Source organism: Mesoplodon densirostris, chromosome 9 (assembly GCF_025265405.1).
Source record: "Mesoplodon densirostris isolate mMesDen1 chromosome 9, mMesDen1 primary haplotype, whole genome shotgun sequence".
In the NCBI taxonomy this organism is placed as follows: Eukaryota; Metazoa; Chordata; class Mammalia; order Artiodactyla; family Ziphiidae; genus Mesoplodon; species Mesoplodon densirostris.
Window position 1 is genome coordinate 77,396,803 of NC_082669.1, and position 17,825 is coordinate 77,414,627.

At 37.6% G+C, this 17,825-nt stretch overlaps 1 protein-coding gene across 1 annotated transcript in view; it reads right to left on the minus strand.

Annotated features, from left to right (window-relative positions):
* Positions 1-16,209, minus strand: part of BMT2 (base methyltransferase of 25S rRNA 2 homolog) — an 88,130-nt gene extending 71,921 nt beyond the window's left edge. The window contains exons 1-2 of the mRNA XM_060108052.1: positions 15,969-16,209; positions 1,715-1,856 (exon numbers count right to left, since the gene is read on the minus strand). Coding sequence (XP_059964035.1) covers positions 1,715-1,856; positions 15,969-16,128 — 302 coding nt within the window. The 5' untranslated portion in view covers positions 16,129-16,209. The remainder of the gene's footprint in view (positions 1-1,714; positions 1,857-15,968) is intronic.
* Positions 16,210-17,825: the final 1,616 nt, after the last annotated feature.

Here is a 17,825-nt window from a genome sequence, read left to right on the forward strand (position 1 = left end):
ATCTCATTTCTCATTATTCTGGCTCCTTCGTTTAGTTCCTCAACTCCACAATTCTTTGGCTCCACAATCCACTGATAATACCAATCTTTTCACTGTTCCTCAACTACCGCACATTTTCAGCTCACTTCTTACATATCATCATAATCCCACCATGTATACATCATCATCTCCCCTGCCCCTCTCTTAAGTCATTATACTCATTTGAGCATTAATCCTACCACACCGTCTGTCCATTCACTCTCTCCTTCTCCAAGAAAACTGTTTCACTATAACTTTGTGCCTTGATTACTGTAGCAGCTTCCTAACTGGTTTCCTTACTAACATCCTTGCCTTTTCTATAGTCTATCTTAACACTACAATTAGTTCTTAAAAATCCTTGACACATTTCAAAAGATTAGTAAGATCCTGTTACTTCTTAAAACATTTAATGACTTCGCATCTCATGCAGAATAAAGGCCAATGTCTTCACAATGGTCCACAGATCCTACAAAAACTAGCTGTTTGTTATCTTATTTTCTATCACTCTCCCCTTCTCATTCTGTTCTAGCCACACTGGTCTCCTTGCTGTTTCTGAAACATGCCAGCAAGCTCCTATCTCAAGGCCTCTGGACTTGTTAAGGCTTGCTCTCTTACTTCCTTCATGTCTTTTACACATCACTTTAGTGAGGCCTTCTCTGTCTACCCTATTTAAAATTGTTTTATTTCTCCTTGCTTTATTTTTCTCACAGCACTTACCATTATCTGACCTAGTGTATATTTAACTTATGTATTGTTTCTTGCTTCTAACCCTCACTAGCATGTAAGTTCAATGAGAGCAAGGATTTTATCTGTTTGGTTGAGTGCTATACTCACAGTACCTATGATGTGACTGGTACACAGTAGACAATCATTTAAAATTATTTATTAAATGAATAAATAAAAGAACGAAGTAAAATACATATTTTTCTTTGGATTACTTGTTGAATAAATGAAATAGGCACTATTACATAACTTTTAAATGAAATCAAAACAGAAATTTCGAATAAAAAATAATTGAAATGAAATATAAACCAAAAGTTACCATAAACTTATTGTCCAAGCAGAAAGATAATGTTTTGTTTTCTGGGAACTGATTTTTAAATTCAGTCAATATACAAATTCATTCTTATTATTTTACCACTTGAGAGAAATGATCAGCAGTATTCCATTTTCTGATGTTTTTAAAATTAGAAGCTCTGCTATGAGAAAATAAACATTATCCAAAGTCAATATAAGTGCTGGAATACCCTGAATCACATATAAAAATTCATGATTTGGAAACTTTTAAGATGTTTTCAGCTTTAAAGAATGGAAAGTATTCATTTTTACTTGAATCCAAATATAATTATCTAAAGAAATTTCTATACTATAACTTATTAATGATGAGTCAAGTACTAAATCTCATATTTTAAATGTACCAATGCTTAATTAAACATATTAAATGTATTTAAAGTTATACATTTAAAAAGTTGAAACAAAGAAATTTAAGTTATATCAAAGAAAAACATTTTGATTAAAAAAGGTGAATGAAATAAACATAGAGAAAGTGAGGCAATGGGGAGAAGCTATGTAAAAGACATCATCTGTTTTAAAACATTTCTCTTTTGGTACAATGAATCATATACAGCATTACTTAGACTTAAGAATTTAAATAATACATTAGAAACCAAAAATGTTAATTCATAAAAACACTCACCTACAACACCATTCAATACGACCTTCGCCCTCACAAGTTTTTGCCCAATGATTATCTGCCAAATTTTTCATTGCAACAGCATATTCACAAAGTGTTTCCTCATCCTCACAATGTTCTCGCCAGATCTTATCAAAATCTCCCACTAAAAACAAGGAAAAAATTAAATTAAGTTGACTTAAAATACGTCAGGCTCTTAAAAGCTTCAGCATAATCTACAATTATTTAAAGATGAATAAAAGCAAACTCATGAAGTAAAATTCCATGAAGTTTAAACTTCATAATTTTCGAAGTTCCTTTATGCAAATGGATTCATCATTTTAACCATGATGATTTGATAACCAAATAAATTTTACCATTTTAAACAGATGGATTTGTGAAGCTGAATAAAACTAATAAATATAAGTAAACATATACAAGTTATCAATTTATAAACCAAAAACATCCTGGTAGTGGACAAGTATGGCTGGGCATTCAAACATTAATTGTCCTGCTACCATTGGGCAATATGACCTCGCAGCAACAGAGAAGCCACTTAATCCTTCTTCTTGTCTGTTATTTTCTTGGATCTCTACAAATTTATCAGTTTTCTATATTAAAAGGGGTTGATAAGTGAGATGGCAACATAAATTAGCATGCAAGTTAAATGGCTGTGTATTGATACACTTGGACTTGCTGTAGGCATACTACACTTAAAAAATTATAATCCTAGTGCAAAAACATTGCTAGAGAAATTACCTTGGAAACCTCTCCAAAGTTTTGAGTCTATAAGATGAATAAAAATTATAAGCTGACTATATTATCTGGCCACAGCATTACTTCTAGCTACTACCTTTTTTCTTTTTTAATTAGATCACTCATCGTATTTAATTTGAAAAATCAATGTGAGTTGATAAAGAAAGGTATGAATATGCCACAGCCAAATAAATAACATTTACATAATTGTAAAGGTAAAAGAGTAAACAAAAATTATCAAGTTGGCTTCAATCAATGTTCTTAGACATAATTTAGGTTCTCTTGCCACATGTTCAAATATAGGCAATTGTTTAGTGACACAATAAACTTAAAAACATAAACACAATAACCAAATTTGGGGATGATAATTATATTCAAGTTCTTTCCCCAGATGAGACAATTAGATTCCAGTATTTAAGAGTTGGGTTTTTTTTTAACAGAAAAGGAATTATAATAGTTCCAATTTAACAACACTTACCTATTCAAAATTTGAAAAACTTTACTGGTTATTTTAAGCACTTAGCCCAGCACATACTGAGCTGAAAACCAAACTATTAGCCTTCTAGTTTGACCGATACCAGAAAGAGTAATAAGGGTACAAATATGCCCTCACACACACATTGCTCAGTTAAGATGAATATGTATCAGTCTCAGCCTTGGTCTGAATATTGACTTTAAACCCCAAAAGGATGAAAAGCTTTCTCTTTTTTCATGGTTATGTTCTTATACAATAATATTTTCATTAATCACTAACATTTGTGTAGTGACAGGGCTCTCAATTTGTTATACAGCAGGTTGGCAATAACTGTCCACTGAAAACAAGCAGGCAAACAAATTTTTCTACATTCTCAGAGAAAAACCCCTCAGTTTTAGTAACATCTTTCAGATGTAGTTATTTATCAAGTATCTAAGTAGGACTACAGGAAGTAAAGTCTTTTTTTTTTTTTTTTTTTTTTTTTTTTTTTTTTTCGGTATGCGGGCCTCTCACTGTTGTGGCCTCTCCCATTGCGGAGCACAGGCTCCGGACGCGCAGGCTCAGCGGCCATGGCTCACGGGCCCAGCCGCTCCGCGGCATATGGGATCCTCCCAGACCGGGGCACGAACCCGTATCCCCTGCATCGGCAGGCGGACTCTCAACCACTGCGCCACCAGGGAGGCCCAGAAGTAAAGTCTTTAAAGCAAATATTTTGGTTAATGATACCTTAATAAACCAATGATGTTCATAAGACTATTCCTGACTTTACTCATCAGACTTGATGTCCAATGATTCATTAAGGTACAGTATTATTATTTTATTTTTATTTTTATTTTTATTTTTTTTTGCGGTACACGGGCCTCTCACTGTTGTGACCTCTCCCGTTGCGGAGCACAGGCTCCGGACGCGCAGGCTCAGGGGCCATGGCTCACGGGCCCAGCCACTCCGCGGCATGTGGAATCTTCCCAGACCGGGGCACGAACCCGTGTCCCCTGCATCGGCAGGCAGACTCTCAACCACTGCGCCACCAGGGAAGCCCTAGATACATAAATTTACTACATTTTCTGGTAATAGAAGTCATTCAAACAAAAGTTCTATGATCAAATATATTTGGGAAAAGCTATGTTTAACATACTTAAACAGATTTCCTTTTTTAAAGACTTCTTAGTTTAGATTCTACAGAAGGTACAACTTAAGACAAGGACCTGGATTCAAGTAGTCTATTTAGAAGGGAACCCTATGAAACAGGAGGAGAACAAGTTAAGGGAGGAGAAAATGCTAATACAAGGATGCATTACTGAGGCTGCTGCTGTGGGCAACACAGATGCACACAGAAAGCCTCTGGAATTGTATGCCTAAAGGATGGGAGGCTGGAGCATTTATCTATCAGTTACTATCCCCCATTAACTGAGGGCTGTTAACAACCTGTACCTCTAGTCTACACTTAGGCACTGAAAAAGGGGATGCCCTCAGTGGGCTCCATCAGTGTTGGGAAAAGGTGAAAAGTAGAAAAGAAAGCAACACACATTTAAAATGGGACTCGGTCGGGGTCAAGTGCCTCTGAGCTCAGTGTTTGTCCACCACACCCAAGGACCAATGGTATGCTATGTGAGCCGCCAAAGGCATCTACTATAAATTCTCAGAGTCCTTACTATGACATTGTATACTGTGAAACTCAATTTACTCTAGAATTATTCTACTAGTTATGAGATACAAAGACGAGTTTATATATATATGTGGAAACCTATCGCCCTTCAGCTTTTTAGATGACCTCTAGTTTCTCACACTCAAAATTCTCTTTAAATACTTCAATTTTTTATGTAGTTTTAAGGCTTACTATCTGCTCTACTAAAGTTTTGAGGAAGGATTCATATTTTGTCTGTAAGCCTATCAAGCTGATTGCAAACTTCAATTTAATGTTTTCACTAACATATAAGAGTCTCCAGGGCTTCCCTGGTGGCGCAGTGGTTGAGAGTCCGCCTGCCAATACAGGGGACACGGGTTCGTGCCCCGGTCCGGGAGGATCCCACATGCTGCGGAGCGGCTGGGCCCGTGAGGCATGACCACTGAGCCTGCGCGTCCGGAGCCTGTGCTCCACAACGGGAGAGGCCACAACAGTGAGAGGCCCTCGTACCGCAAAAAAAAAAAAAAAAAAAAATGTTCAATCAATTAGAGGTCTCAATGAATTAATTAGCTTTATAATGATTTTTATATATTGGTATTTGTGATGACTCAAAATCATTGTGATTAATTATCTATTTTCTTATTTCTTACAGGCATCCTATAAAAATATGAATGTATCTTAGTTAAAAAGAGAGAGAGAGAGAGAGAGAAAAGGGGGGGAGGGGGGAAGGGAAGAGAAGGGAATGGAGAGAAGGAGAGGAAAATCTCTAATTAATGCATACATTCGACTTTGCCCTAACACAGAGAATTCTGGGCAATTAAAAAATTATATTTAGAAAACACAATTAAATATATATATGTCCTGCAGCCTAACTTGAAATTAATAGTTAATAAACATTTTATAGTCAGACTAAAATAATAAATCTAGAGAAGAAATCAGTATTCATTTGTTCAAATACATCGTTTTAAGATCAACTTAAAGCTCTGCCAGGTCTTAAAGATAAAGTCACCTGATGGCCTGATAAAATTCTAGAATGAAGTTCACATTAACATGACTTCTATTCATTATATTCTCTTTACATTTAAAATTTTTTAAACACTAATTAAAAAATTAATAATTCAAAACACAAGTGATGCCAACTTAAAGTTGCCAAACCAAATTCAGTATGGAAGTCAGATGAACCAAATTATTTTAAAGCTTGGTTCTACTGTCAGGATAATACCATAATTATTGACTAAACTCACCTTCACAAACATATGCAACAACTAAAGAATAAATATAAGTTACTTCCTATGAAAAGACAATAACTAGGAAAAAATAGCACATTCATTAGTTGATTAAAAAGACAAAGTTCTATGGAATCTAAGAAGGAAAAAAAAAACCAAACAGCAAGCTCATAGATACAGAGAACAGACTGGTAGTTGCCAAAGGCAGAGGGTAGGGGAGTGGGCAAAATATGTGAAGGGGGTCAAAAGGTACGAACTTCCAGTTATAAAATAAATACATCATAGAGCTGTTTTTTAAAAAAAAGAGTTCCACATTTTTAAGAATTTTGTGATTAGTTTAAGATATTACTTTGACTGCAGCTGTCTTTGTAAGAACCAAGTATAATAAGTTAAGGAGTTATTTACTGTTGCTCAAGAACAGCTGTATTTCAGGTCAAAACTCAGGTGAACCAATGGAATCTCTAAACTGTCTCTTTAGAATGGATACTATTCTTCCTTTTTGAATTAACCTCTCTCATGCGATCTGGTATAGCAAATTTCTTTCCTTCAAAACATAACTGAATTCCCATGTTCTTCAAGAGGATTTACCTGCCTCCCATTTGATCATCTTACAATTCCCCCTATATGCATTTGCCATCCTTATAGTACTCTGTCACTTGTTTATATAGAGTTTTCTATTAAAACCAGGTGTGATTTTTCCCATTAGAAAGTATAAATTGAAAGGTAAAGACTACTTTTGATTTATAACTTATATAAGCTATAGAAGTTAATCATGGTGCCCCATTAATGGGGGAGAAAATATTTAAATTTTCACCATGCTCAAAAATTATAAGAAACACCAAAAATTACAAATTAAATAGCTGCTAGAGTAAAATTCAAATTACAGTTCATAACTGTCAATAGATAATAGTGATGAATAAGCAGTAAAATTTGAATACTTCAAACAGTGTTCTCAAAATATTAGTTACGAGACATTTAGGAAACCAATAGGTTCAAAGTCAATTTTCTGGAGATTCTCTCCACTGTTTTAAGCTAATTTATCTTTTTTTTTCACTTCACATTATTGTCAAAAAAAAAAAACCAAACTTGCAAGTGGAAATGCAATCACATCTATTAAATTCTTTGATTATAGTACTTGGGTCTTTTTGAAAAATCTATAAGGTTAAGAAGAAATTATTGGTAACACATTACATAGATAAAGAATTACTTGTAAATGAATAAATGAATAAGAGGTGCTAAGGTTCATGCATTTTTACATGCTGGGACCATTTGATGTTTAGAAGTACATTAGAAATAATATTATTTTTTCAATAACTCTATTCTAACTCTCAGTATAAAAAGACAGAATATAAAGCACAGAAGATAAGACATTTAGCAAGTGTAAATCTGAGGCCAATTTAAGATAAGAATAGCATGTCATTCTTGTCAGTTTAGCCTTGTGAATCACGATACCAAAGATTAACATTGCACTATGGTGGTCCTTAAATGGTGTACAATGCAATGGAGAAGGTATCACATGATTCCATGTATATAAAATTCTAAAATATGAAAACAAACCTACAGGGACAAGAGATCAGTTGGACCAAGAGTAGAGTGAGAGAATGACTGCAAAGGAGCACGAGGAAATTTGGGGGGCAACAGAAATGTTCTGTGTCTTGATTGTGGTAAAATAATATAGGGTGTATACATCTGTCAAACCCAGTGAATTATATACTTTGTGTGTAGTTTATTGTATATAAATTGTACCTCAATAAATTTCATTTTAAAATATGATGTGCTGTGAACACAGCAAAAGTTACAAAATAAAAACTGTATTTCATTAAATTTGAGGGTCATCAAATACTCTGAAAACAAAAACAAGGAATTACCTTGAGTATCACAAACAAGTCTTAAACTTTTAGAAATTCAGAAAATTTTCACTTTTACTTAGGTATATTACCAAATAGATGACCAGATTACCAAATTCAAGTTCAAAGAACATTTAAAGGTCATTTTCTCTAATATGAAGTAAGCAGAGAAACTCATGACCAAGTGGAAACAAGTTCAGCAGCCATTCCAAGACATTAAAACAAAGTGATCAGGACAAGATTGTCTCACGAACATAGTTAAACCACACACAGACCAGCTTTCTCGGTATTCTTGAGCATCTGATATAGTGACACACATAGAGGTGGGACAAAAACATCCAAGATGTATGGTGTTGAAGCAGCTCCTGAGAATCAAACAAATGAACCACCTGAAAACCTGCATCTTACACCTAACGTGTTGCGACTAGTCATTTCTCTGATAAAGGGAAAAACCCAGTATTCTAATGTGCTAAAAAAGGCTGGACCTTTCACATAAAAAGTTAGAAATACAAAAAGCAAAGGGGGTCAAGAAAAAAAAGAAAAGAAAAGAAAAAACACTACAGCAATCCTAATACTGAAGAAGAAAGATACTATAGAACAGTCTAGATAGAAATTCCAGAAACCATTCAATCTTCAATGCCCTTAATGCATCCAGGTGGTAGCTACAGATACACCTTTAATTTTTAAAATTATGTATTTAACACAAGTAATGCTTCCTATGTGCCAGATACTGTTTTAAGTACTTTACAAATATTAATTCATTTAATTCTAATACCAACCCATTGAGGCAGATATTTTACTTTACAGATAAGGAAATTGAAGTATAGAGAGATTAAGTAACCTTCTCAAAGGCACACATCAAACCTGGCAGTCAAGTGCCAAAGTGCACGCTCATAACCGCTATACCACCTTACCTCTCTTTATGAGTTTTTAATTTATGAACTTCCATAGATATGAACAAAGCTTTGCACTAAAGCAAAGTACACTGACTCTACTAGCCACAAACAAATGGTCTTTTGTCAGTCAAATGCAGTTATTTAGTCTCTGCAACTGCATTATTTGTTAGATTTCTGGCAGTGATTTCAACTCTGGCTGCACACTGGAATCACCTAGAAGTTTCATTTAATTGGTTTGAAGTGGGAACTGGTCATTTATTTCACTGCTCCCCAAATGAATCCACTGTGCAGCCATGGCTTAAAGCCATGGGTCTATGGCAAGACTGTAAACTCAAAAGTCTGGTGAAATAATACACAGAGCAATTGAGACTTGGGGCAAACTGAAGAGTCAAATTTAATTAAAAAACAAAACACTGCATAGATAAAAGTTCACATTTATAAACACAGTTTGGCCCATGGTGCATCTTCTGTGCATGGAGCACACTCTTACTATAAACATATTTATGATAAAAACAGTTAACTGAAATGTAAAACTTTGAACACATCCTATACAAGAGATGGAAAAGAATCAAGAGAAGTTAGAAATAGTGGCATCAGTATCTGTTATTCCCCTGTGAAACAACTTTACCGAAATGTGTACCACCACACAGATCTCTTGTTTAGTGTAAGCAAAGGACTTACGGAGAAACTTCTGGGACTTAAATTTTTACATAAATGGGAATAGGAATTTCTATATAAGTAGAGCAATTTCTGTATAAATGAGAATAGGGGATACTCAGATGTCCCTCTAAAGGCATGGGGGTCTAAAATAACCCTTGCAATGAGCATCAATATATCTACACTTAAAGCACAATAAATTAGTACAGTTTAGATCAGTGATTCTCAGATGTTTGGATTTTACAACGAGTACAAATTTCACCTCCAAAATTTAGGCAATTGATATTGGGGTCACAAAATTTTGTGTGTGAAATTAGAGTATATAATATATATACACATACACAAAATTATCATCTTCTAATACCAACACACACAGAGACACATTATACCACACACAATATCCTTATTAGTTCTCATTTTCTGAGAACAAAAATTTTTTTAATCTATATTTGCTATTATTTACAGTTTTTTTTAATAAAAAAATGGAATGATACTAATAATGATAATTTGGACCATTTTCAAAAGGTTAAATTAATCTAATATACTCACTTAAAAAGAGATGACCATAAATTCATTACAAAAAATTTGTATCCAAAGTTAAAATTTATAAGTTATGAATACAAAAAGATTAGACTCAAACTATAAGGAAATATGTATATCAGCTTCTTTCTTTTGTGTGTGTGTGCCTTAAATCTACAAGGCAAGGTGCTAGGTACTAGGGATACAAAGATAAAAGGCAGAGTCCTACTCAAGTAACTAAATTCAGTGAGAAAGACAAGTGAACTGGTAAGTGGTAACTATGATAAAAGCAAGGCAATTGTGCCATGGGAGCATACGGTAGAATGGGGAGTACTTATGTAAAACTGGACACTACTGGTATCTTCCAAGGATCTGTCCTCAGTTATACATTACCATCACTTCATTGGGTCATTCATCTGCCCTCAAAGCTACAACTTCAAGAGAGAGCTTCCAGTCCTTCACTTCCAAGGGATACATTCCAAACTAAATCATTACCACTATCCCTATGACAAGCCAACCTGCCTGTCTACTCTTTTCTCCCTGCTCCCACCTCAACACAGACATTTCCAAACTGGATGGAAATGGCTATTTATATTTTTCCAGGCAAGAAATCTTGGCATCATCATTGACTCTTTTCCCCTTTACTTTCATTAAAACTGCCCACTCTGACTTTGACTTATGTTTGACTATTTGACTTATCTTTCTGTATTTTCATGATCACTACTGTTATTTATGCTACTATTCACCTTTAAAAAATAAGAGTAGTGTAAGAGTCTCCTAGCTGATCTACTTTCTTCTAGATTCCTTCCTACTCCAATCTATAGTACTTTAGCTAGGTGTTCCTCAAGCCTTTTGTCCACTGTATAATCTATGGAGCTTTTAAATAATACAGATGCCTGTGTTCCACAAAGTTCCAGAGATGATACTGATGTGGAATCAAGGCTAATATCCACTGCATTTGTTGTTATATTTTTTCCCACAAAACAATCAAAGGATCTATACCAATACTTTTTAGTTTTACCGTATCTTTTGAAATACAAAAAATTAAAAAGATACAAAGATGACTAGAAATAACAAAATCAAATAGTTAATATACTATGTGTACCTCACTGAGCTGACTGTTTATCAATGTTCCCTTTATCTTTTAGTGTTACTAATTATTAAACTCTTTTCATTTTTTTTCCCCCTGCTAGAATGGCAGTTCAGACTCTCCTACGGCGAAGTTAACAAGCATTTCTGTGGACACTTTTCACCTTATTTTGTTGATTAAGCAAAGATTCTACCATAAAAACCAGCATTTTCAGATTCTATGTCAGAATCAGAATAGCCCACGTAAAGAAAAAAGGGTAAAACTTCACTTGATAAAAAAGTAAAACAAGGAGAACCTGTGAAAAGTGCCTTGGGGTCATGGAGTTGGTCAGTATTTTGAAACAGTTTTGAAAGCCACTGAAGGAAAAAAAAATTAGAAAATTTCAATTAGAAACACATAGTCTGTTATCCTAATTTTAAAAACAATTTCAAAACTTTGTTTCAGGAAAAACTCTAACGATACATTTATTCTTTCATTTTTAGACCTTTTGGTTTTAGTTTAAAATTATTTCTAATTCAAAGGTTTTTTTCCTTCCCCCCTACAATTCTCATTTTAGATGTATGCTAAAGAAAACTCAATCACAAATGTATTTTTCAGCTTATCCTAAACTGCTATTCTAGCTCACCCTTTGTCTCAAACAAGGAAGAATAATTTCAATAATCAATAAATTAGGGGGCCTCCCTGGTGGCGCAGTGGTTGAGAGTCCGCCCCCCGATGCAGGGGATACGGGTTCGTGCCCCGGTCTGGGAGGATCCCATATGCCGCGGAGCGGCTGGGCCCGTGAGCCATGGCCACTGGGCCTGCGCGTCCGGAGCCTGTGCTCCGCAACGGGAGAGGCCACAACAGTGAGAGGCCCGCATACCGCAAAAAGAAAAATAAAAAATAAAAAATAAAATAAAATAAAATAAAATAAATTAAACATCTAAACTAGGCTATTTAGTAGTTGACTCTTAAAATGCTGCTCACAGCTGTTAACCTTTGTAACACAATGTTTTCCAGACTTAGTATACAGAACCAACCTACTCTGTGTTCTCCTTTTCTGTTTCAGTATCAGTAATCTGTCTTACTTACTCTAACCACTTTTATAATATTATCATTGCTACTAATAAGATTGATTTTTTTAAATGTAGAAAAGTGTAATAAAGGTCTCCCATTAAACCATGACTTTGAGAATATCACTGTTAACAGGGTAACGTGCATTTTTTTATTTTTGTCTGATAACCTACACGGGTTTATGTGACAAACTTATTTAACCTGTTCTGGCATATAGAATAAGTAAATTCAGAGACTTAATTAAGTTGATGAAAATTACTAAAGTAAAGACATTCACAAGATAAGTTAAAAAATCGAAACTAAGGAACAGGGATCATACTTTTATTCCTAACAGCTGTAGTCTTTACATTTTCTTGTAGTTTTTACACGGATACTTTCAGTTTAAAAAGAGATGCCAAGCATAATAACAATCATTACAGGAATAAGATTATGTGACTAGGATTATGGAAAAAATCATACAAAGTCAACTGAAAATACACACGGCTCTACTTCAGTTCTCAATTAGATATGTACTTATCAGGCAGATTTGATTAAACAATGCCTCCCTGTTCCAAACTCCCTGTTTGGAAAGAAAAACTAGCTGTTTCTTATTTAAAAGCTGTCTCCAATCCTATGATATATTTTTAAATATTTTTGGCTTATATCAAGGCCATTATTTTGAAAATTCTGTATAGCAAAGATAGAAAACACCTACATCTGCAAGCATATTTCCATTTATATAAACTCAGTCTAAAAGACTGTCCCTTATCTATAAATGGCTGACACCAGAAACACCCCTTCTCATCACCATTGCTAAACATTTCCCTACCATTTCCTTTTGGTAACTACTTCAGATATCAGCACTGCCTGGAACACTGACGTTTATCTCCAGTTCTCACTTTACTCTTATACAAATAGAGAAAGGATCTCTAAGTGGTGACACAGGCAGTAAAATGGAGCAGAGAGGGGAAAAGTGGTAAAAGAGTGCATTAAACTTACCTGCTAGTCTTTACAATCCTATCCACTACCCTCTACTCCAAGTCTGCTTACTGCCACATCAAGCATCGGTTTGGACAAATGGACTGGGAAAGATGGAGAGAAACCTTTTTCTACCACATCAGAAAAATCTTATTTTCAATCTTATTCCTGCTTCATGTTCAATTCCACTACCAGAGATAAGGAAAGGGAAAACTATATTATCCAACCCTACACTCATTATCCAGGTCTCACTCCTGTCTTTACTATCCAGTGAATATTTTGCCTCCTTCTTTATTCTACCCCAACTTATTTCCCTCTTTCCCATAACTCCCTAAGAAACCCACACCTCACACAGCCTTAACTCAGCGAACCATACCTATCCCATGGATTGCCCCATTCCCGTCAGTTTACATCCTCTTACCCAACACAAATTCTAGGGCTACTTCCTGCTTCCCATTTTCCCTACCACTCCAACAACATTTGGAGACACCATTAGGCTTTGAATTGGAAAGAAAAACACATTATTCCCATAAAATATGTTCTGTGCTAATGATAAACTATCCAAACTTCAAGCAAGTTATTTTACTATTTTTAGGATTCAGCTCACTCATGTGTAAAAAGGAAGGAAGTAGTTTAGATTACCAGTCCAAAATCTGGCTGACCAATTTCCAAGCACCACTGATAGGGATTCTGAAACTGTACCTCTGAGGTGGAATGGAGTAATTTTCTAAAAGGCACCCATATAAGTCTACTGTTTATCCATGTTTGGGAATCACTGATAAATGCTAAAGTTCCTTCTAGTTTAACATTCCAAGATTCTAACCTGGAATTTTCACTGCATTTTCTGACAGGAATATTGTTATAAAAGGAGTAAAGTTTCCATAGTTATTGGTGTTACAGTGCAGGCATGTTACTGATCAAATAGGCCTTTGTAACCTGACCTAGAACCTAAGCACCATTTATATTATTATTTTATAACCAGAGATGACTTTGCAAATGATACTATAATGATACTAAGACCTCAAAGGAAAGCACTAAAAATTACTTCTCTGGTATTATTACGTGCATAATCAGACTTTTTCACAGATGGCTTTTTCATGGATTTTTGTCAATCACAACTAAGATTTGACCTACAGGTCAGAAATAAAGGTAGAAAGGGCATGCTCTTTAGGATCTTTTACTTTGCTAATTCACTGATGGGGCTTTGTATATCATTAGAGTAAAGCCTAGAGAAGTCTAGATCACTGGTGGAATTCAGGGCATTAAAACGCCTAAAGAACAGTCTCATTCATATGTTTACAGACTGCCAGGGCTTTACCTGCCCTAAATCACACTAGATCATTCACTTATGTACTACATGTATCTATTCTAGCTCTCAGAACTTCCAAATACTAATTCTCGTTATGAACAAGTGTTCCCTTGGTTAATATTCAGGCTTGAAGACATGTTTCAACATGTGAGAACTAAGCAAATATAAACAGCTCTTGAAGACATGATGACACATTAGCAGTATATTAAGTGGAATCTATTCATTTATGAATAAGTTAATAATAATAATTATAAAAAGGTAAAAATGGAAATTGAATTATATGCTACCCATTTTTCTTTAAAAAGATGTACTTGCTTAAGTTTATGCAAAATAGCATGATAAATTAAAGTGTGTCCGTTTTATTTGCTCATTTCTCCAAACAACACAAGAACCTACACTGAATGCCATTACGTAAGTGCACTCTCTGAATATCAAGAATGATGCAACGATTGCTATGGTAACTACTCATTTTATTGAATAAATTGTGGGTTGGGGTTTAAAGCATTCTTTTAAAAAACAAATTTTAACATCCCAGTATGCCCGATAAGTCTCTTTCTATTGCTACCTAGTAAAAAATAACTATAGGCCAGCTTTGAGGAGGACTATTTAAGCAGCTATTTAAAAACTGAGGCTGGAGTTGCCAAGGGGAAAAAACTCTGAATTTAAAGTTTGAAAAATGAAACACATCACCTACGCTCAAGAGAACAAAAGACACTTAGTTTTAATCTTCCAGAGTAATTGAAAAGTGTTTGTAACTCAAAAGTAACATGATCTTACCTATCTGTTCCTTCACTGTCATAATTTTGCTTCTAATCCTAACTTAACTAAGTATAAGACTGCCGACTTTTGTTTGCAATTAAGCTAAAGACAGAAGAAAGTATCCCTCGTTTCGATCTTTAGAAGAAATGTCTCATAAGCGCATGAAAAAAGTGGGAATTTTCACTGTTAGTTTCTTATAAAATAGCTCTGTAAAAAAAGCCTATATTTTAAAATACCAAGGATAACTGTAGATCCCAACTATAAACCTTCCTCAGGCCCACGCAAAAGCCACTATGGCTTCTTCCTTTGCTCAAGACCTTCCATAAGAGGGGTTCCCAGCGACGGCCGGCTTCACCGGGGTCTGTATCCTTAGGAGGCTTGGTAGTTACGGATTAGTCAAATCTAAACAGTATTTTGAGAACCTGCCCCAGATCTCTTCCTCTCCCGCCTAAATAAACCCTAAGATGAAGCATTTGAAGAATGGGGGGGGCAAGGATGGAACCCCTCCCCCTTTTAGCAAGGTGAAGTCTAGTCAGCTCTAAGGCCTGCTGACTTCGCAGCCCTGGAAGCCAATGCGAGGAAGCTCCGGCCCGGGCTAAAGCCGCAGGAATTAGGTACTAGGAAGGGGGTCTGACGGGGCAGCAAATCAAACAGGCTGATCAGGCGCGAGGCAGCGAAGGGTAACTCGGGCTTCTTTCAGTTCGTCTTTCTCGAATGGATTCTACCTGCCTTCGTGTTTTAGCTTCATGTCTCTCGCAGCGAGCGAACTCCACCTCCTGTGTGAGGATCTACGTGCTTGTGTGTGTGGTGACAACAATCTCAGCACCCCGGCTGGGGACAGGGGATGGGGGAGGTGGGCACTCGGCTCCTCCACAGGCCTGGAACTCTCCTGAAGGGCCCTCGAAGAAAAGGGGGCGGGAGGAGCACGCCTGACGCCGACCGAGTACTCGACCGAGAAGGGGGCGTCCGGACCTGGGAGAGCGGCCCTAGCAGGGGCTGACGTGCAGCTCCTTCAGGTTGTAATGGTGGCCCCTTGGGGGGAGGGGAGCGGTTGACAAGGGGCTGGGGGCGACGAGGCCTCCCCTTCCCCCCGCTCAGCTCGCTGTTTACCTTCCCGGTACTTCTTGCGGAGCCGCCGGTGGACGCTCTTTACCACCCCGGAGAGCTTCTCCTGCTCCAGCTTCCGCTCCTGCTCCCTGGGCGGCGGAATGCTCGGGGGCCTGGCCCCGTGCCCGCGAGCAGCGCTTCGGCCGCCGGCCCCCGGCTCCATATCGCTGCCGCCGCCGCCGCCCCTCGGGCCCCCTCAGCCGCCCGCCTGACGGAGGAGGTGGGGAAGGAGGAGGCAGCAGCGGAGGCAGCAGCGGGAGGAGGCAGAGGACCTGGAGCGACAGCCTAGGAGGTGGCCACTTACCCAAACGCACAAGCTGATTGGTGGACTCTGGAGGGCTGGGCGGAAACGGAAAAGGCCAAGGGCCAATGGACGGAGAGCGCCAGGGACGCACCCGCTTGTTTGGGAAGGCGAGCAGCTGAAGGAGGCGGAGCTTGCAGGCTGGAGTTGCCGAGGCGGTAGGAGCGCCAGGCCCGACTGCTCCTCTCCTCTCCCCGCAGCTCCGAAGATCCTGTGCGCAGGCGCTGTGGTGAGGCCACGGAGACGCGCCGTGAGCCACGCGCGCTTGCGCGTCTGAGCTTGCTTAGGTTGGGCATCTTTCTACCGCGCAGCATTCTTACGTCTTCTAGCTATTCCCCGTTTTGCGAGTTATATTCTGGTGTGTTGCAGCCAGGGTCCTCTACTTGAGCCCCCGCTGCACCTTGTCGGTTGTAGGTTCCCTTTAGCTGTGTAGCCCTGAGAAGTGCTTTAGAGGTGACTTGGCAGCACTAGAATTTTACACTTTAAGGAACCCAGGCATGGGTGCTTTGGTGGGCGCAAGAGAGGCCTGGCTGCCAAATACTGGCTTAATTCACGGGCCAACAATGGTTAATACCTCTAGTGCTAGTGCTGGGCGAAAAACACAGAACTTGGGGAGAGGAGAGGGCCAATGAAAACAATATAAGGTGGAAGAGAGGAAAGGAAAGATGGGGAATCCACAACAGATGCCCTCAAGAACTTTCGTGATGGCCCGGGTGTCAGAGAAAGCCTGCCTTGGTCTAATTTGCGTCAGAACTCTGAGCGCTTTTAAAGTTGGCTTGGGTGACCTCCCGCCTTTTAATTGGTAGGTTAATCTATGCGAACGCCTAAGTGGGTTTGGCAACCTGTTCTACCTCCCTCCTCTTCTATCTTCTCATGGGAAGCTTATGGAGAATATGATTACTGACTTCTGCCCCAGAAAGGTGGAACGCTGCTTCCCAGAGAGAGAGAGAGAGGTAGAGACTGCTGGAGTGTCAGAGAGTCAACCAGCTGAGAGCCCTTAATGAATTGTGTTAGGTTGTAGCCCCCGCACTCCACCCACCGCACTGGAGTTGTCGGTTACATGATGTTGTTTGGAAATTGTTGTAGTTACTATCTGATCAGTAATTTTATAACTATGAATGAAGCCTGCGTTATGTAACCGTTTTGTATGGCACCTTCTGAATAAAGAAGACCCTGAAGAATATAGGATACACTTTCGAGAACATAGGAGAAGCAGGAGGGAAGAAGTGAAGGGAGAAAACTGGTGAAATTTAAGATGGAAGACTATGTCCCTACCAGCACAGAGAAGCAGATGAAACACAGATAAACAGATAAAGAACTAATTGTAATTATGAGGAGAAATTACATGGACATGCCTAATAAAATGAGGATATGACTCATGAGAATATGGGGTCATATTTGGGGGGATTTCATTTGGGAAAAAAGGGAGCTTGAAAAGACATACCTCGTTTGGCTCTTACATATTTTAATATTTATCGGAGGCAGAGGTGCAAATATTTGGAAGTTATAATCATAGTAAAGAGAGCATTAAATTTCATTTGTACTGAATTGTAGTTAAA